Raw genomic sequence first — 22,830 nt, forward strand, 5'->3', positions numbered from 1 at the left:
GTGCTGAGCCCAGCCTGTCTCTAGACTTTGTGCTTTTAACTCCTAACTTCACTTTATGGCACATCAGTCCAGAGGTATGGCTACTAAGTATGTATTTTGTGTGTAACAGTATTCTGATAGAAAGTACATACAGCCATTCAACAATAGTCTAGGTATTTAAAATTCTTCAACTTCCTGGATCACAGTAACAGATCGCTCAAATTATAATCACCATGGGCATGCCATCTTAGTGCCCGTCAACCGTTGGGACCTCACGTTCTTCTGATGACTGGTGCACAGTATTGTGCCACCTTGCCTCCAACACTGGGATCATGGTCCACTCACCTTTGGGTTCACTGACACTGTTTAATGGTTTACTGGTAAACTCTTTAATCTGCAAAGAAAAACAGTTTTCTAATGATTCATGTTTGAAACAAGACAGGGACATACCACATAGTGGACAGATGCTGTATTTAACAAATTAACATTTGCGTTAAGTCCCCAAAGCGAGAGGACAAACCGACTTTAAAGACACAAAGGCAAAAGTTTTGTAGAAGTAGTATTTGGATTGGGCAGATTCTCAAAGTAATCACAAAAAGAAATTCTCTACCTTACCAACTTGACAATAAACTATTTGTAAAAAAAAAAAGGAGAAAAGAGAAAAAAAAAGAAATTCTCTACCTTTGAATTTATTCTAGGTTCTAATGGAATAAATTTGCCTGCTCTTTACAGATTTTTTTAAAATATCTTGAAAAAATGATTTTATTGGATTTCCTTCTACAAACAACCATAAGGAAGAAAATATCCTACCTCCTTTATCTTAACTTACAAATGCTCTAAAATAAAACAAAATGTTCTTGCATAAATTGTGCTGCTAAACAGTGCCAACATATAGCAAACATACCTGTTGTCTCTGCGTGATAATCAGTTCGTTCTGTTCCTGAAGTCTCTGTCCTAGCTCTTCTATCCTTTTCTTATAGAAAACATTACTTGTGTTTAGATCGTTTATCATCGAGGCTCGAAGTTTCTCTATATGTGACAAGAGCTGGAAAAAAAAAAATCAAGGCATCCGTCTGCAAACTGCATGTGAAATGTCTCCGTTCTGCAGTTTGTATGCACACACCCTGAGTTCTTTGCTGGCCTTCGGTTATCTGTGCACATCAAGCCACCGGTTCCATCTCTGGGCACCGTGTACCAAGGCCTCGGCTGTACAGGGCCTTGATCTCTGTTCCCAGGGAGCCCGTGACCCAGGACACACAACACTGATAGCGTGAACAGCTGTGTGCGCCCGAGGACATGGCGTGCACCACCGCAGGAACAAGTACCGATAAAGGGTCAGGGCTGCTCCATACATAGAGTGGTTGCAACCCACTGCAGCCCTGAACCCTCAGGTTCCCACTTGCGTCTGGGTGGAGAGCCCACCTTAATGGTTCCTATGTCCAGTGACCAAGTACATCTCTGGCCCTTGGCCGGTTCTCAGTAAATATTCGTGGAGAAACGGAAGGCGGGAGGAGGGAGGTCTGTGGGAGGGACGCAGAGAATGGAAAGATCCAAAGATTCATAAACAGATTGATCTTTAGAGATTTCATTTCAGGAAACGGAATCATACGCTGGATGTAAAAAGATTCAGGAAGAAATTTGTTTTCAATAATTTAGGGAACGATTATTAAAGCAGTTTCACTAGTCATTAAGCAGAGGGGAAAAACACGTTGGACAGTGGAGCTAAGGACATGCCAAGCCTACACCCTGGAAATGGAGAAGGCTGTGCAGACCACAGAAAGAGGGCTGGTGAGTGTTCCTGAGAGAAGTACAGAGAACACCTAAAGCAGAATTTCCCAGCTTGCTTGGCTTTTCTAACAAACACTCACCAGGCACTACATCTTGCTGAATCCACACCACATCCTAACGGATGCGTGTTTTGACTCAAAGGTACAGATGGGGAAACTCGGGTCTCAAGAGGTAAAGTCAGTGGCCTAAACTCAGATAGCTGGGGGGGAAGAGCCCAGACCGGAACTTCCACATATGGGTTCAAAGTTAGTGCTCTCAGATTTAGGGACTAAGTTGTGGAACATATTAATAAATAGTATTTATAAACAATCAAGCAGCCCCCAGGGCTTAAGAAATAAAGCACCAAATCAAAAAGTAATAGCAACTGGGGCACTCGGATGGCTCAGTCGGTTAAGCCTCCGACTTCCTGTGAGATCACGATCCCATGGTTTGTGGGTTCGAGCCCATATTGGGCTCTGTGCTGAGAGCTCTGAGGCTGGAGCCTATTTAGGATTCTGTGTCTCCTTCTCTCTCTCCTCCTCCCTCCCCCACTTGTGCTCTGTCTCTGTTTCTCTCTCTCAGAAATAAATAACATCAAAAATTTTTTAAAAAGAAAAAAGTAATAGCAACATATCTATTAGAATGGCCAAAAGCCAAAGCACTGATAGCACCAAATGCTGGTGAGGATGTAGAACAGCAGACACTCATTCGCTGTTGGTGGGAATGCAAACTGGCACAGCCACTTTGGAAGACAGGCAGTTCTTACAGAACTAAACACACTCTTCCCATACGGTCCAGCAGTAGAGCTCCTTGGCATTTACCCAATGGAGCTGAAGATTTACGTGCACACATAATCCTGCTCACATCTGTTTACAGCAGCTTTGTTCAAGATTGCCAAAACTTGGAAGCAATCAAGATGACCTTCAGTAGGTGAAGGGATAAATACACTGAGGTCCATCCACACAATGGAATATTATACAGTGCAGAAAAAAAAAATAAGCCATGAAAACACTTGGGGGAATCTTAAATGCATGTAGGTGAGTGGAAGAAGCCAATCTGAAAAGGCTACGTCCTATATGATTCCAACTGTTGGACATTCTAGAAATGGCAAAGCTATGAAGACAGTAAAAAAAAAAAATCTGGGTGAGGGTGGGATGAGTAGGCAAGGTACAGAGGATCTTTTAGGAGAGTGAAACCATTCTGTCTGATGCTATAGGGGTGGCTACATGTCATTTCACACTTGCCAAAATCTATAGAAATAGAAAGTGCAATGCCTAACATAAACTATGGACCCCGGGTAACAATGATGTGTTAACACAGACCCAGCAATTCCAACAAATGTACCCATCTGGCGCAGGAGGTCAGTAACCAGGGAGGCTGTGCATACAGAGGGGGTGGGGGTATTTGTGAGCGTTCTGTACCTTCTGCTCAGTGTTGCTGTGAACTTAAAACTGCTCAAAAAAATCTATTTACATTTAAACAGCAACAACAACAAGTTAATGCTCTCTCTCAATACACTGCAAGGTCTTCCCACTGAAGCGCTATGTGCCCAGAGGAGGCGACACACGCACTGGGTTGAACCAAGTTGAAAAAGTTTCCTAAAGAACCTCTCGTGTCCTACTGGATGCCAAGAATCTCCCCCAGGAGAACAAGGTCAAGAGCCTTCCCCACGTTTTTACAGACCATGAGGAGAGTGCCCCAAAGCAGTGTGGGAAACGCTGAGCTGGGAAGTAGAAGGAAAAGCCAGTGAAAATGTCCAGGGGTCTGGGTGGAAGTCTCCGATCAACAGTATGTGGAGTCCGTCTAGACCCCCAGAAGATAGGGACACAGGACAGGCTAAGGGATGGCAACATTTCGATATCAGAATTGAGAACGAACCCAAAAAGCCCAGAAAAGACTCTGCTGAGAGAAGAGTCTAAGCAAGGGAGAGCCAGAAATTAATTCAGAAAGTCGGGGCCCTTGAGCCCATTTCTAGCGACCTCCTATCATTCTAACTACTATGCTCTTTTCCTACCAGAACACAGCACTGTGTCCTCCTTTCCTCTTGTTACGTGACCTCCCCAGCTCTACAGTCTTCTGTCAGGTCAGAAGCGCATGCCGTCGTTTATCTGTGACTCCCTTTGAACTCCTACCAATGTTATTTAAAAAAAGAAAAAAAAAAGGCTGCCAGGAACCTAGGTAAAGCAATAAAAAGTTGGCAATCACAACTTCCCTTAAACAGAGAAATACAATATGTGCATTGTAGGAACAGTAGGCAGCAATCATGTGGAATAATTAATAGTTAGGTCTCAGGCGGAGATTACTAAACCTGATTGAATTTTCCCCTCTGCTAGGGTTTAAGAGAAATTAAGGAAGGAGAAAAGCAGCTTCGAAACAAGCAAAACCAACAGACAACGGAGCAGCGTAGCCTAGTGGCGGCAGAGACACCCCACACCCCAACATGTGGGCTGGGGCCCCTCGCTCAGAGCCAGGGCAGGCCTCTCCTCCCTCCGCCCAAACACTGACTGTCGGTCTTTCCGTCATGACTCACGGTGGCCAAGCATACAAACATGCAACCTGCACTCTCTTCCTGCCAGAAGGCTCTGGAACTCCCACAATGATCTGGAGCATAGGAGGCTTTAAAGGAGCAAGGACTAAACACCATCCCCATTCGTAAGGAAGCCTGAATTCCGTCCCCAGGTACGCATGCTGTAAGACGCCCTGAAGGACAAGAGTTGAACCTCAAGTCATAAGAGCAGCGGTTCAAACCATGGATCCAAATCAGAAACCGTCCCAGACTGCATTGCAACCTCAGCCAGTGGAGCAGGGCACGTGTGTTTTGGGAGAGAGCCTCCGGTCATGCTGAAGTGCGTCCTGGTTAGGAACTACTACCTTAGAGCATCTTGAAGGGAAGCTAGAACATTCTCCCAGAAAAGCAACTGCTCCAAGTTGTCACGGCCTATTCTCCCGAGCTGGCTCAGTGCCTGAAGCATGGCAGGTGAGCAGCGCAATGAGGGCAATGAGGTAGACTAGCACGGCCTTGAGTTTAAGGGGGCCCCGGTTCAAATACTGTGCTCATACCAACAGACGACTCTTTCAACCCTGTTCCTCTGACCCCTCCAATCAGCAATCCTCCATCCATAACAGGGTCGAATGATCCCCTTGTTGGCCGACTAGCAACCTTCCACATTCATTCAGCAAATATTTAATGAATGCCAATCGCACGTTAGGTTAATCAACGTTGGGAATACAACAGAGAACCAGATAGACAGAGTCCTTCCCTCGCAGGGCTAGTGATCGGAGAGACGGCAGACAAGTGAATAAAGCATCTAACTGTGATTAGCATGTAACAGTGATCCGAGTTACACTTGTGGCATGATGGGAACTGTGAGGGAGGGGGCTACCTACTTACACGGTGTCAGAGGACTTGTAAGTCAAGGCCGGAGCAAGGCTGTGACAGGCAGAGTTCTAAATGGCCCTCGAGTTGGCACCCCCAGACTACACGCCCTGTATAAACCCTCTCTCCTGGCGGAGTTATGAACTGAATGGGGGCGCCCCCCTCCACCAAAATTCATGTGTCAAAGCCCTAATCCCCCGCTGTGATGGTGTGAGGAGGCGGGGCCTTTGGGAGGTGCCTTGGTTTGGATGAATTAGGGTAGGATCCTCATGATGGAACTAGTGCTCTTATGAGAAACCAGAGAGCTTTCTCTCCTCCTGTCTGTGCATGTGAAGACACAGAGGCCACGCAGCATCCGCAACAGGGCTCTCACCAGGAACTGAGGTGCCCGGCACCCTGACTGTGCAACTTCCCAGCCTCCAGAACAGTGAGAAATCAATGACTCTTGTTCAAAGCCACCCAGTCTATGGGATTTTGTTACAGCCGTGAGAACAGACCCTAAGACATGGGCAGGGTGGAGGCTAAGATGTGCGTCTGACCGACAAGACAGCAAATACAAAGAGACTTGACAGATACATTTAAAGCCCCTAACCTGGGGCGCCCGGGGGCTCAGTCAGGTAAGCGTCCACCTTCAGCTCAGGTCATGATCTCACGGCTTGTTAGTTCGAGCCCCCATGTTGGGTTCTGTGCTGACAGCTCAGAGCCTGGAACCTGCTTCGGATTCTGTGTCTCCCTCTCTCTCTGCCCCTCCTCTGCTTGTGCTCTGTCTGTCTCTCTCTCAAAAATAAACAAACATTAAAAAATTTTTTTTAAGTCCCTAATCTGCAGACCCTGAGTTAACGCAAAGGGAGATTATCCTGTGTGGGTCTTAGTCAGGTGAGCCTCTCTCCCGCTGGCCTTGAAGAAGTCAAGAGCCAGATAGTGAGCTGTGAAACAGGGGTCCTGAAGAGCAAATGGAAGAATATTCCAGCAGCAAAAACCTTGTGTGAAAAGAGAAAAAGGCTGGCAGATTCTACAAATTACCAGAAGGCTGCTGTAGTCAGAAAGAGTTGGTTCAGAGACAGGATTGGGCTGAGGTGACAGGTGGCGACCAGCACCAGATGGTCTTGTCTGCTATGTGGAGAGCAAACTGGGAAAGGGGAAGGTTGGAATTGGGAGTCAGGTACAGGGTTCTTTTCAAAATGGCGGGAGCTCAGTGGAGGGTCGGAGCAATGGAAATGCATAGCACGTGGATATGAGAGATGCCGCAGGCCCCGCTGATACCCTGGAGCTGGGCGCTGAGGGAGACACGGGGCTCAAGGCGTGCCCCTGACCGCTCAGCCCAGGATGCCACTGAGCAACAGAAAACCACATCTGGCGACAAACCCAAGCACCTCATCTGAGACATGTGGCAACTGAGAAGCCCCAGGAGAGCTCAAGTGCAGAGCTGGCTGTCTCATCCGGAGCTCAGAGGGCGGCTGAGGTTGGAGAAGTCAACACGGGCTTTACACCTACACACAGCTGTGGCCTTCCTTTAACAAACTCTCTGTTTAATCCCTAGAGCCCCAGAACTATGAGAAATAAATATCTGTTGTTTGTAAGCCACCCAGCCCACCGTATTTTGTTATAGCAGCTGAACTGGCTAATACACCGCGGACACAGAGCAACAAAGTACATATGAAGTGAAAAGATATATCGAAGGTTTCCTATCTCAGATAAAAGTACTCTAGACTTTCTGCACCAGTACAATAATGCTTAAATTTAAGATGTATTCAGCTGAAATGCAGTATTATAATCAAATTGTTTTCATTAAAATGAAAGGATTGCTCTCATTAAGTTATCTTTAACAAAAATAAAGATTATTTCGACTGCTGACCTGCAGTGTGGGAAATTCCGAAACGATGTGTTCAGCAATAAAGGAATGATTAATAATAACTTATGATACATCCACAAGATCATTCTATAGCCATTAAAAAATCATGATTTTGAAGAATATTTTTAAAAACACGAGACTGTTGGGGAGCCTGGGTGGCTCAGTTGGTTAAGTGTCCGACTTCGGCTCAGGTCATGATCGTATGGTTCATGAGTTCGAGCCTTGCATCAGGCTCTGTGCTGACAGTGCAGAGCCTGAAGCCTGTTTCAGACTGTCTTCCTCTCTCTCTCTGCCCCTCCCCTGCTCATGCTCTGTCTTTCTCAAAAATATATAAACATTTAAAAAAGCCACAATAATGTTAAAAAAAAAACACAAAAAAATCCCCAAAAAGCCAGGAGAATACGATCTATGGAATGAGAAGCATACATGGTGATAAAGGATGGTTCAGAATTTGTAAGACTATATGTATGGGTCTCAAGACTTAGAGAAATGTTACATTTACTGTGGAGAAAACAGATCAAAGGAAATTATAACAAAGTAGTTAGCAGTGGTTATCGTTGGTACAGAAATTGTAAGTAATTTTCACTTCTGTCACACGTTTCTCCATATAATTTACTAAGTGGACAAACACTACCTTTGTTGTGTTGTTGTAGAGAAAAAAAAACATGTTTTCTTTAAAATAAATGACCCACTGGCAGACCACTGGCTTCTTAGTCTTACCCGACCCTTCTCTTTCTTGTGTTCTTGGTGAAGAGCTTGAACTCGGGCGGTCCACTTGCTTTCCTACGACACAGTAAAACAAGAATAATTTATGTGCAATAAATCCACTCAAAATGGAAGCTTCCTTTGTAATGGGTACTTCTGGAACCCAACCATCTACTTGGTAAAATTTTCGCAAGCGTTTTTTAGACTACAGACACTCAAAAATATTTAAATACATTTGCACTCGGTTTTAATCTTAAACTCTAAGGCAGGGTCAGCAAATATTTTCTCTTAAGGGACTAATAGTAAATATTTTAGGCTCTGGGGCCACAGGACTCGTTTACACTATTAACAGTAAGAGGACGTCCATAGATAATAAAAAAGTGGGGGGCACAGCTGTGTTCCAATATAATTTTGTTTTCAAAAATAGGTGCTAGTTTGGTATTCAAAGGAGCTAAAAGGAAACACCAAGGTTTCTTTTTTTTAAAATGTTTATTTATTTATCTTTGAGAGAGAGAGACAGAGAGAGCTGTGGAGGGGCAGAGAAGGTGGGAGGGAGACAAGAGAATCTGAAGCAGGTTCCGTGCTATCAGCACCAAGCCCAATGCGGGGCTCGAACCCACGAACTGTGAGATCATGACCTGAGCTGAAGTCAGGTGCTCAACCGACTGAGCCACCCAGGCGCCCCAAGAAACATCAGGGTTTCTGAGGCTTTGGGTTCTGAACTGACAAGAGTTCACAGTAAGGAAACAGAAGAAATTTAGGTGGGACCTTGGGATTCATAACTGGTCCTTCAATTCCTGAGACCAGCTTGCAGGGATCAACTGTCAACAGCTCAATACAAGACATAATTCGTGGTCCCCTGCCACATGCCAGGGGCCTCACTGGGCTGTCGTGGCCGACGAGGCAAGGACCAAGGGACACACTCCGCTCTGCACAGGAGGAAAGCGGACCTAACAGGAGACAGTTCCCCCATAAGGTGCATGTGAGCGGGTCCTGCTTAAGAGAACTGCAGAAATGGAATAGCCCAGGGGTCCAGAAGAACTCTCTAGAAGAGGTGCTGCCCCAGCTGAAGAATTAAGCCACAGGTCCTGCAAACTGACAGGTGTGTGACAATGAAAGCCACAAGGGCAAAAGCAGAACCACAGAATGCCACGTTCTGGGCACCACGAGCTGTTGGTGCAGCCGGGAGCATCGAGGTAAAGCCGAGAACGGTGTGGGGTAACACAGGGTCCAGATCCTCAGGGACCGGCTGCTGGTTAAGGGTTCCAGACTTGGCTCTGTGAAGAATGGGGAGGACAGGGCAGTGATGTGGACGGCCTGGCTGCAAGGTGGAAGGCAGGTGACCGGAGCGGGAGGCAAGACGTGAGCAGCGACGTAAGAAACAGTGGCAGTGGTCTGTAGTCCAAAAATACACTTACTTCTAAAAATTATATATATGTAAATATTAATATAATTTATTGACCAGTTTGGCTAACACACAGTGTACACAGTGAGCTCCTGGTTTGGGGGTTAGGTTCCCGTGATTCATCGCTTACACACAACACCCAGGGCTCATCCCACCAAGTGCTCTCCTTAATATTCATCACCCGTTTTCCCCTCTCCCCCGCACCCTTCCATCAACCCTCAGTTTGTCCTCTGTATTTAAGAGTCTCTATGGTTTGCCTTCTCTCTGTTTGTAACTATTTTCCCCTCCCCTGCCATGGCCGTCCATTACATTTCTGAAGTTCTACATATGAGTGAAAACATAGGATACGTGTCTTTCTCTGCCTGACTTATTTCACTCGGCATAATACCTTCCTGCAAATGGCAGGATTTCATTATTTCTCATTGCCAAGCAAGTATTCATTGTATGTATACACCACGTCTTCTTTATGCATTCATCAGCTGATGGACACTTAGGCTCTTTCCGTGATTTGGCTATTGTTGAAAGCGCTGCTATGAACATTGGGGTACATGTGTCCCTATGCATCAGCACTCCTGCCTGTATCCCTTGGGTAAATTCCTGGCAGTGCTGTTGTTAAGTCGTAGGGGAGTTCTGTTTTTAATTTTTTGAGGAACCTCCACACTGTTTTCCAGACAGGCTGCACCAGTTTGCATTCCCACCAACAGTGCAAGAGGGTTCCCATTTCTCCACATCCTTGCCAGCATCTGGTGTCTCCTGAGTTGTTCAGGAGACACCTGCGTGAGGTGGTAGCTCAGTGTGGTTTTGATTTGTATTTCCCTGATAATGAGTGACGTTGAGCATCTTTTCATGTGTCTGTTAGCCATCTGGATGTCCTCTTTGGAGAAATGTCTATTCATGTCTTCTGTCCATTTCTTCACTGCATTATTTGTTTTTTGGTGTTGAGTTTGGTAAATTCTTTATAGATTTTGGATACTATCCCCTTATCCGATGTGTCATTTGCAAATGTTTTTTAAATAAAATCCTAAATTCATCAACTTTAATATCTATTTGCTTACTGGTAAAAAAACAGTGTTCCCCTAAACCGGGAGGGCGAAAATGGCCAGAATGACAACCATGCTGATTACGGAGGCCTGCTTTCCACGTGACTGTAATTAGGCTTGATAAATGAAGAAGACCATCAGTACAGACAGCAGCCCTGCATTTCAGCTCTAAAAATAAAGTTAGTGCTTCAGTATGCCTTTCCAGGCCTTCCGATAGCGGGACCTACCTCTGAAATACAAAAAAACAAACTCTAAGACTATCCCACATAATTCAAGTTGAGACTATGTTGGCAAAAACTGAAACAATTTTGCCAACCAGTCTGTATCCGCATCTATTAGTCAACAAGCATCTACTGAAGAGCTATGGTTAATTATATATGTACGAGGAGACAAGAAGAAAAGAACTAGTTTCGTGGTCCCGGAAAGAGACAAACCCTTTTTCTGTAGGAAGTGCTTGCTGTAAACTGCTTCGGGAAGAAAAAACGGGCCACAGCTGCAGTTACTGGCCGCTGGCACATACCTGACTATCAAGAAGTTGCATCACATTCTGGAAATCCTGGGAATACTGAGGACGTTCCTCTTTAAACTCGTGTGAGTCCTTTAACGTGCCAATATTGGACTTGATCTGCATGTTGGACTTCTGGATTTCTGACAATTGCTGTAAAAGAAAATAAATGCAAATTCATTGGTGCAGACGTTTATACTTTTAAAACAGTAGCCAGGAACAGAAGAACTGAGTGCAGCTGGTTCTCATGATTATTTATTTATTTTTATTTATTTATTTATTTGTATTCCTAATATAAATACAAGTTTTCTTTTTTTTAATATTATTTGTTTATTTAGAGAGAGACAGTGGGGTGGGGGTGGGGGGGCGCTACAGGAGAGGGCCAGAGAGAAAAGGAGACAATCCCAAGCAGGCTCTGCACCATCAGCATGCAGCCTGGGATGCGGGGTTCAAACTCATGCACTGTGAGATCATGACCTGAGCCGAAACCAGGCCGAAACCAGCCAGATGCTTGACTGACTGAGCCACCCAGGCTGCTAGGTTCTCGTGATAATTGAGTGATGAGGCAGCAGCATCCTGCAACTGCATCCATGAACCCATTAGGGACAATGTGTTTTCATTTTACCTTTCGCTAATTGTGTTATTCTTAAAGTTAGCAATGGCAGAAAAAAAAAAAACCTCTCAGAAAAATCACAGAAGGGAATATGTTAACTGAAATAACGAAAGGGTGAGAGGACTAGTTCCCCTGCTTAAATCTGGGCTGAACACAGCAACTTCTTTTCAAAGATTACATATGGAATTGGCGGAGGCTGACTTCTCAGCGGAGAAACCTGACCAACACTACTTGGGCCAGGAGATCAAGGTCAACACCAACAACCACAAATCATGAAGAGAGTTTTACCCTTGATATAATGTGATGAAAACTATAACTTTATCCCTGAGGGTTTCATCCCCCAAACCAATAAGCCCAGTCTAGCCAGGAAAAGACTACTGGGTAAATTCCAGTGGAGGGGCATCCTACTGACGAGTCAAGCACTCTTCAAAATTGTCTAAGTCACTGAAAACAAGTCAGAGAAACTGTCTCAGACAAGCCTAAGGAGATGTGACAACTAAATATCACGTGGTATGCTGGAGAGGATCTTGGAGCAGAAAAGTGACATCAACTAAAAGCTAAAGAAGTTGGACCACAGTATGGAGTTTAATTAATACCAATATATCAGTATTGGCTCATCAAGTGTGACAAATGTACTGGACGAATTTGTCAGGAAGATGGAAAACTGTGTGTCGGGTAGGAGAGGAAGGTGTTCTATGAAATTTTCTGTACTGTATGCTCAACTTTTCTGTAAGCCTAACTATTCTAAAAAATGAAATCTATTATAAATAATTTTAGGGGTGCCTGATGGCTCAGTCGGTTACGCATCCAACTCTTGGTTTCTGCTCAAGTCATGCTCTCAGCTCATGAGCTCGAGCCCCACGTTGGGCTCTGGGCTGGCAGCACTAAGCCTGCTTGGGATTCTCTCTCTCTCTGCCCCTCCCTCACTCACACTGTTTCTGTCTCTCTCAAAATAAATACATAAACTTAAAAAATAATAATTTTAAGAAACCATCTATAGTTTTAAAAAAAGCACAAACAACCCATATGTTGTCAACTGGTGAATGGACAAATGAAATAACGATACTCATGGAATGGAATATCGTGTGGCAACAACAGAGGAAGGAGATGTGATATATGTACATCCTTACGACGCGGATGAACCTCAAAAACACTATACTAACAGTGAGCAGCTGCTCACAAAAGATCACATATTGTATGATTCAATTCATACATAACCTCCAGAATCGGCAGATCCACAGAGGCAGAAAGCAGATCTGTGGTTACCAGTGCCTGAGGGCACCAGTGGCCAACGGGCACAGGTTTCTTCTCAGGTGATGACATATTCCGAAACATCTGAGGATGGATGCACAACTCTGTGAACATACTAAAAACCACTGAACTTTGCACTCTAAGTGGGTGAGCTTTACAGTATACAAAATGTGTCTCAAGAAAGCCATTTTTTACCCCCCCCCAAAAAAAAGGTAGGAGTGGTAAAAAAAAAATCCTATGTTGGGACAAGTCCCAATCCACTATTATCCTGGGAGCAGGAAGCAGGGGACAGAATCCCGGAAGAAGCCTGGGGCAAAAGAACACTAATTGGCAGTTTATCGCAAGGGGGGAAACGAGTGTGGCCTTGATGAAGACCTGAGAAGCCAGTCTTAAACCGGTTAGCATCGCAATCCACCAGTGGGTAATAGGGCATCCCACTTTGAGCCACAGATAAAAGGTCAGGAAAGGCCCCTGGTGCAGGGGTCAGAAAAGAAACCATGGATAGAGGAATTACTGCCTACGAGTTCTGATGCTTAGAAACAAGAGCAACCAAGGAGAGGTGATATGGAATAACGGAGTCAACAGGAAGTTGTTTAAAGGAAGCCCTACACAAAAGACACAGCAAACCATCCAAATTTATTTCCCCTCAACTCTTTATTTGCAAATTACAACTTACAGAAAAGTTGAGGGGCACCTGAGTGGCTCGGTTGGTTGAGTATCCAACTTCGAGTCAGGTCATGATCTCATGGTTCTTGAGTTCAAGCCCCGCATCAGGGTCTACGCTGACAGCTCGCAGCCTGGAGCCTGCTTCGGATTCTGGGTCTCCCTCTTTTTCTGCCCCTCCCCGGCTCATACTCTGTCTCTCTCTCTTAAAAATAAACATTAAAAAAAATCAAAAAAAAAAAAAAGAAAGAAAAGTTGAGGAGCGCCTGGGTGGGTTAGTCAATTGAGCAATCGACTCTTAATTTCGACTCGGGTCATAATTTCAGTTCATGAGATTGAGCCCTGTGTTGGGCTCTGTGCTGACAGCATGGAGCCTGCATGAGATTCTCTCTCTTTCCCTCTCTCTCTCTGCCCCTCCTTTGCTAGTGCTTGTGTACTCTCTCAGAATAAATAAAAATGTTTTAAAAAAGGAAAAAGAAAAGTTGAAAGAATAGTATAATGAACACCTGTTTCAACCAACTGTGAACATTTTGCCATATTTGCTTTCTAAAGATAAGACAGGGCTGGCAAATTTTCTGTAAAGAGCCAGGTGGTATTCCGGCTTTGGGAGACACATAAGGCCTTGGTCATAACCATTCACCTCTACAGCTCCAGCACAAAAGCACCACAAAGTATAAAGGAATACGTGTGGTTTATGCCAAATAAAATTTACGGACACAGAAATGTGAACTTCATGTAATTTTTATGTGTTGTGACATATTCTTCTTATGATCTTTTTCAACCATTTAGAAATATTAAAACCTTTGTTGGCTCACTGGCCATACAAAAATGGGTAGTATCTCAGATTCAGTTCACAGGTTGTGATTTCCCAACCTCTAAGCAAGAGTTCAAGGCGCTTTAGAGAAGGCCCTGAGCCGTATTCCAAAAATACCCTTCCGTTTTAGTTTGTAAAACTTGTTGGCCCCTAGAGGGAGCCCAAGGATCTTGCTTTCTTTCCCCAAGGATGACTCAGGACTGGGCTGCCCATCCAGCTCAGGTCATTCTTAGCTGGAGAACAGTGGCCACTGTCACAGCGATTAAGGTCCCAGCCCATCAAGGCACGTCTCTGTCTATGCATGTGACCAGGGCAGTGTGGAAAAACGTTGTTCCCATAGGGAATGGAGACTCATTTAGTTAGATTCTGCTTGCTCAGAACCACTGTCCTCCTCACGTGCCAGAAGGGACCTGGCAAAAAAAAATTCTACTGTCTTTCTGGGTTGGCTTCCTTCTTCCACATTGATGATCTGTGTCAGCCTTTCCGGAAAGTTCCTTTGCAACTTAGAAAGCTTCAAAATTCAGGGAGGAGGCTTATGGTTTATGGCTCTCTAAACCTAACCAGCTAAAGAAAGAGAAACCCTCTTTCTGTGATCTGACCAAGGGTACCAAATGTACCAAGTGTTCTTTTTTTTTAAGATTTTTTTTAATCTTTAGTTTTTTAACTAATCTCTACACCCAACATAGGGCTTGAACTCACTACCTCGAGATTAAGCATCGCATGTTCCACCGACTGAGCCAGCCAGGTGCCCCTCAAATGAACCAAATGTTCTACACATGCGTTTGGAGCCGAAGCTCCCACTTTCAAAGAAATGACTTTTCTGACTTGCTCTGTCTTCTGTATGTCTCAAGTTCCCTCAGAACTCCCAAGGGAAGGAGCGTCCAGGCCAAAACACAATAAAGTAATTCCTAGATCCACTGGTCATAATGCCATCCTGCTGCCACCTCTCAAGGCAACAATGCTACCAATATTATGAGGAGTTCCTGGTTTAATACTTACATATTCTAATGCTGAATTCTTGGAGGTCAATTCTTTAAACTCCTTCATAAACATTTCTTTGACTTTTTCCATTTCATCAACGAGTTTCTCCTTTTCTTCTTCTTTCCATCTATCAAATAACTTCAGAAATTCTTCCTCTTTCGTTTTCTGCATTTCATATTCCTGAAATTATTTGAATGCATGGCTTTAAAAGTTCTGATACGAAGCAAAATTTTAAATGAATGACATGTGCAAAACTTTAAATAAATGGACACAGCTTCAGCTAGTATTGTGTGTATCAGTTAGGTTTGCAATAGCACTTCATATAATGGCAATGTCCACAGTGATCTTTCCAAACCCCAAACAGCACAAGGCATCCTTTCGTCCTTACACTTCATAGAGTATAAACACAGAGGCCCAAAGTCTCAAGAGTTCTGCCAACTGTGAACTTGTATTCGTAGATATGCAGTAATATGTAAAACGTAAACTTACTTTAAAATAAATTGTCTACTGAGCAGAAGAACAGTTCTCATAAAATAAATTGTCTACTGAGCAGAAGAACAGTTCTCAGTACTGTATCAATTTGGAAAAAGTAGCCCCATCTCACTCCCAAAACACAAATTCATATTTATACAAGCTAAATTCAATGTCTAGACAATCAGCCTTTGATTTCTCAATGACCTTCAATATTGGGTTTGTTTTTTTTAACCTAACTGCAGACTCAACACTTTAAACACACTTGCTCTGACATATGCAGAACACTGCACCCTACGGAAGTGGAACATACATTCTTGTTAAATGCACATGGAAGATTCACCAGGAAACAGCATATGTTAGGTCACAAGAGTCTCAATACATTTTAATTATTTACTTTTAAATTTACTTATTTATTTTGAGGGAATGGGGAGAGGCAGAGAGAGAGGGAGAGAGAATCGCAGGTAGGGTCCCCACTATCAGGGCAGAGCCCGATGCGGGGCTCAGTCTCATAAACCATGAGATCATGACCTGAGCTGAAATAAAGAATAGAATGCTCAGCAAACTGAGCCACCCAGGCTCCCCTCTCAATGCATTTTAAAAGAGTCAAAGCATGCTAAGTGTATTTCCCAACAACACTGGAATGAAGCCAGAAATCAATTAACAGAAGAAAATCTGGAAAATTCACAAATACTTAAAAATGAAACACTGTGCTCTGAAGCTACCAATGGGACAAAGAAACACTCACTAGGGAAATCAGAAAATATTTTGAGATGAATAGAAACTAAAACACACAATATACTCCTCCCTAAAAAAAGGAGAAACCAAAGCAGTGCTAAGAGAGAGATTTATAGCTGTAAATGCCTACATTAAAAAAGAAAAATCTCAGGAGACAAAGAAAGTTATTTAACAATAATAAAGAGGTCAATTTGTCAGGAAGGTATAGGAATTGTAAATATTTATTAACCCAATGTTGCAGCATCCAAATTTATAAAGCATATACTAACAGAACAAAAAGGAGAAATAAACAACAGAGTAATCACAGGGGACTCTCAATGATGGATAGACCATCCAGACACAAAGTCAATAAGGTCACCCAGGATTTGAACAACAGTGCATACCAAATGGACCCAGCAGACATATACTATTCAACAGATAGTATCCAGCAGAACATAAAATCTTCTTGGCTCACGTGGAACATACTCCAGGATAGATCTTATATTAGGTGACAAATCTTTAAAAAAAATTTTTTTTTAATGTTTTATTTATTTCTGAGAGAGAGAGAGAGAGAGACAGTGTGATCAAGGGAGGGTCAGAGAGAGAAGGAGATACAGAATCAGAAGCAGACTCCAGCCTCTGAGCTAGCTGTCAGCACAGAGCCTGACACAGGGCTCGAACCCACTAACCATGTGATCATGACCTGAGCCAAAGTCGGACACTTAACCGACTGAGCCACCCAGGTGCCCCTATATTAGGTGACAAATTTTAAATTCAGGAGGATTGAATTTATATCAAGTATCTTTTCTGACCACACTGGTATGAAACTCGAAATCAGTAATAGGAGGAGGAGCCCGAGAGACTCAGTTGGTTAAGCGACAGACTTCAGCTTAGGTCATGATCTCTTAGTTTCCTGAGTTTGAACCCCACATCGAGCTCTGCACTGACAGCTCGGAGCTGGAGCCTGCTTCGAACTCTCTCTCTCTGCCCCTCCCCCATCCGTACGCGCTCTCTCTCTCTCTTTCTCTCTTTCTCTCCAAAATAAACATTAAAAAAAAGAAATCAGTAATAAGAGGAAAATTGGAAAATTTCCAAATACGTGGAAATTAAACAATACACTCGAACAACCAATGGATCAAAGAAGGAATCAAAAGGGAAGTAAAAAATATCTTGAGATAAACAGAAATGTAAACATATGGGATACAGCAAAAGCAGTTCTAAGAAGAAAGTTTACAGCTAAAAATGCCTACATTAAGAAAAAAAAGAAATATGTCAAATAAACAATCTAACTTTATGCCTCAAGATCTAGAAAAAAACAACTCAAAGTTAAGCTCAAAGTTAGCAGGAAGAAGGAAATATAAAGATTAGAGCAGAAATAATAGAGAACAGAAAAACAATGGAAAAGATGAACAAAACTAAGAGTTGGATTTTTTGAAAAGGTAAACAAAATTAAACTTTTGGCTAGACTAACCAAGAAAAAAAAAGGGACTCAAATAAATTATAAATAAAAGAGGAGACATTACAACGGACACTATAGAATTATAAGATTATAATAGCCCACTATGCATATGATTACATGCCAACAAATTGGACTATCTCAAAGAAATGGAGAAATTGCCGGAAACATGCAACCTACCAAGACTGAATCATGGAAAAGCAGAAAATCTGAACAGACCAATAATGAATAAGGAGATTGAATCAGTTCAGTAACCAAACCAAAGAAAAGCCCAGGACCAGAGGCTTCACTGGTGAATTCCACCTAACACTTAAAAGGAATTCATCCCGATCCTTTTCACCATCCCACCATTTCTGAACTTGGTACCCTACCTTAGAGAACCTGACGGCGTGGGCGTGCTGTGCAGCCTCCAGCTGAGACTTGGTGAGCTGCAGCTGCTCCTTCAGCATGTCAATCTCACTCTGGAGCTTATCAGTCTGTGCCTTTTTCTTATAGTCTGTTGCAACAGAAATATTTTATTAAAATACCATCTCTTCTGAAACCTATCTGAAAACTTACAGGGTCTTATTGATAAGACAAAGACAAAGGAAACTGCTCAGACTTGGGATATTATTACTTTTTCATGCCACATGAGCCCATTTTTGCTCATGAGTGTTTACTTGCAGCCAGTCATTTTATTGGGCGCTGAATTACTTTTAGCAGATTATTTCGGCCACTGTGTAGGACTGCCCTCCAGAGACAATGCAAGAGCCCATTCGGGGAATAATAATGGTGATGAGGAATAATCCTGGGCTCTTCTTTGAGATGCTTGCCTCAGGGAGAGAAGGGAAGCTTCCATGGCAGGTTACTATCTTTCTGGCTCCCACCACACTCTCCTGAGAACCCCTTCAGTGCTAAGACAATCCAAGGCTGGCATTCAAGCTGCAAACTGGGGCCATAATCTGTCCACAGGGCCAAAAAGAGGTACCAGAAGGTTGTAAAAGGAAGCAACAAGTGAAGGAAAGATACTTATGTACATGTACTTACATGAAGATGTGCACATGACTGAATGGATGTACATGTGTCTGTGAGTGTAGACATGCAAGGTATGAAAGCCAAAGTGGAAAGTCAGAATCTCAAAGATGACCTGAAGAAATAATACTCATTTCAGAGTCTGAAATACTCTCTGAAACGAGTATGAGATAGAATAAGATACTGAAACAGAAGAAAGAAGGTCAGTTTCACACAGAAGAATGGTAGATTAATTAAAATATTTAACTTTCCCAATATCTCCACTATGTTGCTAAGTTGTATCAGCAGTCCATTACTTACAAGGGGAATTTTATGCCATTCATGTTTTTTATACAAAGCTTAGCTATTTTCCTAAATCAATCTGTTTTTCTGAAATAGGCAGGAATGGAAACAGACTGGCCAAAAAGGGAGGGGAGAGCAAGTACTTAGTAAGAAGCTAAGAGTACATGCATACTGAAAACATTTAAGATCATAATGAGAGTTTCTGAGGGGTACTGTTCTGTAAGAAATAGACCTGGCACTTTTTACTTTTAAGAATATTTAAATAACAGGAAATCCGGTTGATAAGCCACTGAACTCCTGCCCTCTCATTTCTTTATTTTCCCCCTCTATACACAGTTAATTCATATCAGCACCCAAACACATCTTCATATCCCCCACATCAAATGAAACACAAATTTTCCCTTGGTTCCACATTTCCTTCCAGACAATGCCTCATATTTCTTCTGTCTTTCCCAGCAAACTTTACTGAAGTGAATGTCTACAACATGACCACTGGCTCACCTGACTCTCAGCTCAGCTCACTCCCCTTGGGCTTTTGTTACCACCAATCCACTAAAGCTGCTATGTCAAGGTCAGCAACAGCCATCATGACAGCAATAATCAATTCTTAGTCCTCAGCTTACCCTATGCCTCAGGAACATTTAATAAATTGATCACTGCCTCCTTCCGCGAAACACTTGTTTCCCTGGGTTTCCATGACAACCCACTCCCCAGGTCTCCTTTCTGCCTCCATAACTATTTCTCACCCCCCTGGCTGCACCTCCTGAGCTCCTAATGTTGGGAGAGGCTTAAGCCTGGCCCTTAGCCATCTCTTCTCCTCTCTCTAGGTGAGCCATCCAGCCCAGCTCTGCTAACGACTCCTGGATTTGTATCTCCAGCTCAGGCCTCTACCTTGACCTCCAGACCCTCTGCATCTCCACTTGCATGGCATTTGTACGTGTGCCTCAGGTTTACCCTGACCAACACACACACTGATTCTCCTTCCTTCCTCAACCCACTTGCCGCCCCGAGGTCCTCACCTCAGTAGACATCAACGCCACTTGCCCAAATGTATAAGACAAAGTCCAGGACTGTCTTTCTTTACTCTCTTGTTCTCACGCCGAGTCACACCTCTGTGGCTCTGTGCAGAACACGTCCTCTCCAGCTTCACTGCTCTGGTCTTCCCTGGTCCTTTTGCCACGTCACTCACCTGCATTACCCTGGCAACCTCCTCACTCCCCCACCTGTTTCCACCACGGCCCCTACGCTTTCCACCAGTCACTACCCACATTCCTGGCCGGGGCCTTCGATGCCCCACATGACCTGCCCCCCCCACTCCCGCCGCCAATGTCCCTGCACGCTACTGCCTTGCTTGCTCTACTCCACTGACCTTCTATCTGATCCTCAAACACGCTGTGCTGCCTGCCCCTCACATCTCAGACGCTCAGAAGTCCCCGTATCTGGGATATTCATTCCCCAGCTTTTCTCAAGCCTGGGCCTCCTCATCAATCCAGTCTCTCATCAAATAGGGCCTCCTCCGTGAAGACTTTGCTGACTACCTCCACCCCATTCTCGTTTTATTTTATTTGTTGCATTTGCCACCGTTTGAAAGGAAGCACTCATTTATTTAAGTGTGTCTCCTCTGCCTTTCCTAACAGAATGTAAGACTCCAGAGGGCAGGACTTGGTCTGTTTCGCTTGTGCCCACAGCCCCAGGCCTGATGCTGTGCATGGCACATAGCAGGGGCTCCATATTTCATGAATGAACAAAGACTATGATAATTTTAGAAGGACTGAGAGATGCACTGGACCATGTCTTGCTGAAAAAAAGAGAAAAAGGTACTAAAGGAAAACAGCTCTGTGAGGTTGAGCTCGTGACTTACCAAGGTGAGAATCTTCAGGGTGGCGGCGCTGAATGTGACTTTGTAGAAAGGCTTGGTTCATAAAGGCTTTATCACAAAAATGGCACTGAAAAGGAGAGAGCAACAAATCTGAGTGTCTGTAACAAGTGCCCTCCCACCTAGTTCAATTAAAATTGGGGTGGGGTGCCTGGGTGGCTTAGTCAGTTAAGTGTCTGACTTTCGCTTAGGTTATGATCTCGCGGTTCGTGGGTTCGAGCCCCGCGTCGGGCTCTGTGCTGACCTCCAGCTCAGAGCCTGGAGCCTATTTCAGATTCTGTGTCTCCCTCTCTCTCTGACCCTTCCCTGCTCACGCTGTCTTCTCTCTCTCTCTCTCTCTCCCCTAGAAATAAATAAAAATTTTAAAAAATTAAAAAAAAAATAAAATTGGGGTGCCTAAAGCACCACCTCTTGGGAACATTCCCCCAAAAGATATCATCCTGGCAAGGGATATAAAAGCAGGACTAAAGAGACAACTGAAAACTAGAGTGTTCTCCCCAAACTGAGCACAAGGTGGGGACAGCTTTCTCCTGAAGGCCAGGGTAGCTCATCTGGGCGCATGCAGGGATGCTGGATGCTGCTCCCATTACACAGGTGGGTCCCAGCCTGTCACCAACTTGTTCGAGACACTCCAGCCATGCCAGTCTTCTTTCTGTCCCTCGAGCAGGCCAAATTCAGCCTCTGCATTAGCTCGTGCCTGGCCTGAACCTTCCCCAGACCTTCCTCCCATGGCTTCTTCCTGACATTCAGGAGTCATTCCTGGAGCGTCTTCCACATGGGGGACGTTCTCAACGAGACCTTGGCGGATGGCCCTCCTGCCAGTCGCTGTGTGACCACACTCTGTCACATTCCTGACAGCGTGGGCTCTTGTCTGTCTTATTCATAGCATTATCCCTAGAGCCCAGCATTAATAAATGACGGAACACATGCTCAGAAATACCTGGCCTCCTAAAATGAATTTTACTGAAAAAAAAATTCCACAAATATTTCTATTTTCCACTTTAACAAGGATTCAAATTTTAAGCAAAAATTCAACTTGTTTCATCATATCTTCGTTCCTGGATTACCCTGAATTAAAACCTGGATATTATATATTTCATTTGTTAGTATTCATTAGTTCACTTCATTGGTTAGGATTGCTGAAGAAACCAAACACATGTCCTACAGACTTTTCTAGTTTGGATTTTGCAGCTGCAGCTCCATTATGCTACTAGCATATTCTTCTATTCATGTACAGTATCGCCTTACTCCAAATCACTATTACTGCATCAGAAGCTCAGGTCTCTGTCCCAGAAGACCAGCATTATGGCATGTTTTTTGGCACTGCATTTCAGGGAATCTTTAAAGTATCTTTCCGGCCTTCTCTGCTGTTGGTGACTGCCTGGGTTTAGTACGTCACGGGCTGCCCACTGGACTCAGATGCCATTGTGGGCTCCAGGGCCAGGCACAGCACTGGAGAAAGGAAAGGATGAGGCCATCTGGAAAGTGTGACTTTTAATTTATAAAAATGAAAAATAGATACTTTAACTATTTGAATCATATAGAAAAGCCATGAACTCAGGGTAAGAAGGGGTCAGAAAACCTAAACTATGACAAATTGCTGGAGGCTCAGTGGAAGAGTCTAAGAGTTAAAAACTCCAGGGAGAGGGGAACTTTCCCAACTTGGTAAAGACCTGCAGCTAATATCATACTTAATAGTGGACAAACTCAAAGCTTCCGCACTAAGATCAGGTACAAAGCAAGGATGTTCCTTTTCACCACTGCCTTTCATCATCGTACTGGAAGTCCTTGCTAATGCAATAAGGCAAGGAAAAGGAAGCGACATATATACAGATTAGGAGGGAAGATACAGAATTTTCTTTGTTTGTAGATGACATTAAAGTCTGTATAGAAAATCCCAAAGAATTGACAAACAAACAAAACAAAACAAACAAAAAACCCCACAATAACTCTGTAACTAACAACCAGGTATAGCAAAGTTGTGGGATATAAGGTTAATATACTAACGTCAACTGCTTTCCTATATTCCAGTAATATACCACCCTTTACATCAGCACCTGAAAAAT

At 43.7% G+C, this 22,830-nt stretch overlaps 1 protein-coding gene across 2 annotated transcripts in view; it reads right to left on the minus strand.

The window, feature by feature from the left end:
• The window catches only part of DZIP1 (DAZ interacting zinc finger protein 1), a 54,955-nt gene that overhangs the window by 23,862 nt on the left and 8,263 nt on the right, over nt 1–22,830 (minus strand). For both annotated transcript variants that reach the window (XM_039245713.1, XM_039245712.1), the window contains exons 6-12: nt 20,750–20,834; nt 17,967–18,091; nt 14,970–15,131; nt 10,645–10,782; nt 7,695–7,757; nt 884–1,024; nt 325–373 (exon numbers count right to left, since the gene is read on the minus strand). In XM_039245713.1, the coding sequence (XP_039101644.1) occupies nt 325–373; nt 884–1,024; nt 7,695–7,757; nt 10,645–10,782; nt 14,970–15,131; nt 17,967–18,091; nt 20,750–20,834 (763 nt within the window). The remainder of the gene's footprint in view (nt 1–324; nt 374–883; nt 1,025–7,694; nt 7,758–10,644; nt 10,783–14,969; nt 15,132–17,966; nt 18,092–20,749; nt 20,835–22,830) is intronic.

Source organism: Hyaena hyaena, unplaced genomic scaffold (assembly GCF_003009895.1).
Source record: "Hyaena hyaena isolate Hyena2069 unplaced genomic scaffold, ASM300989v1 scaffold_263, whole genome shotgun sequence".
Classification (NCBI taxonomy): Eukaryota; Metazoa; Chordata; class Mammalia; order Carnivora; family Hyaenidae; genus Hyaena; species Hyaena hyaena.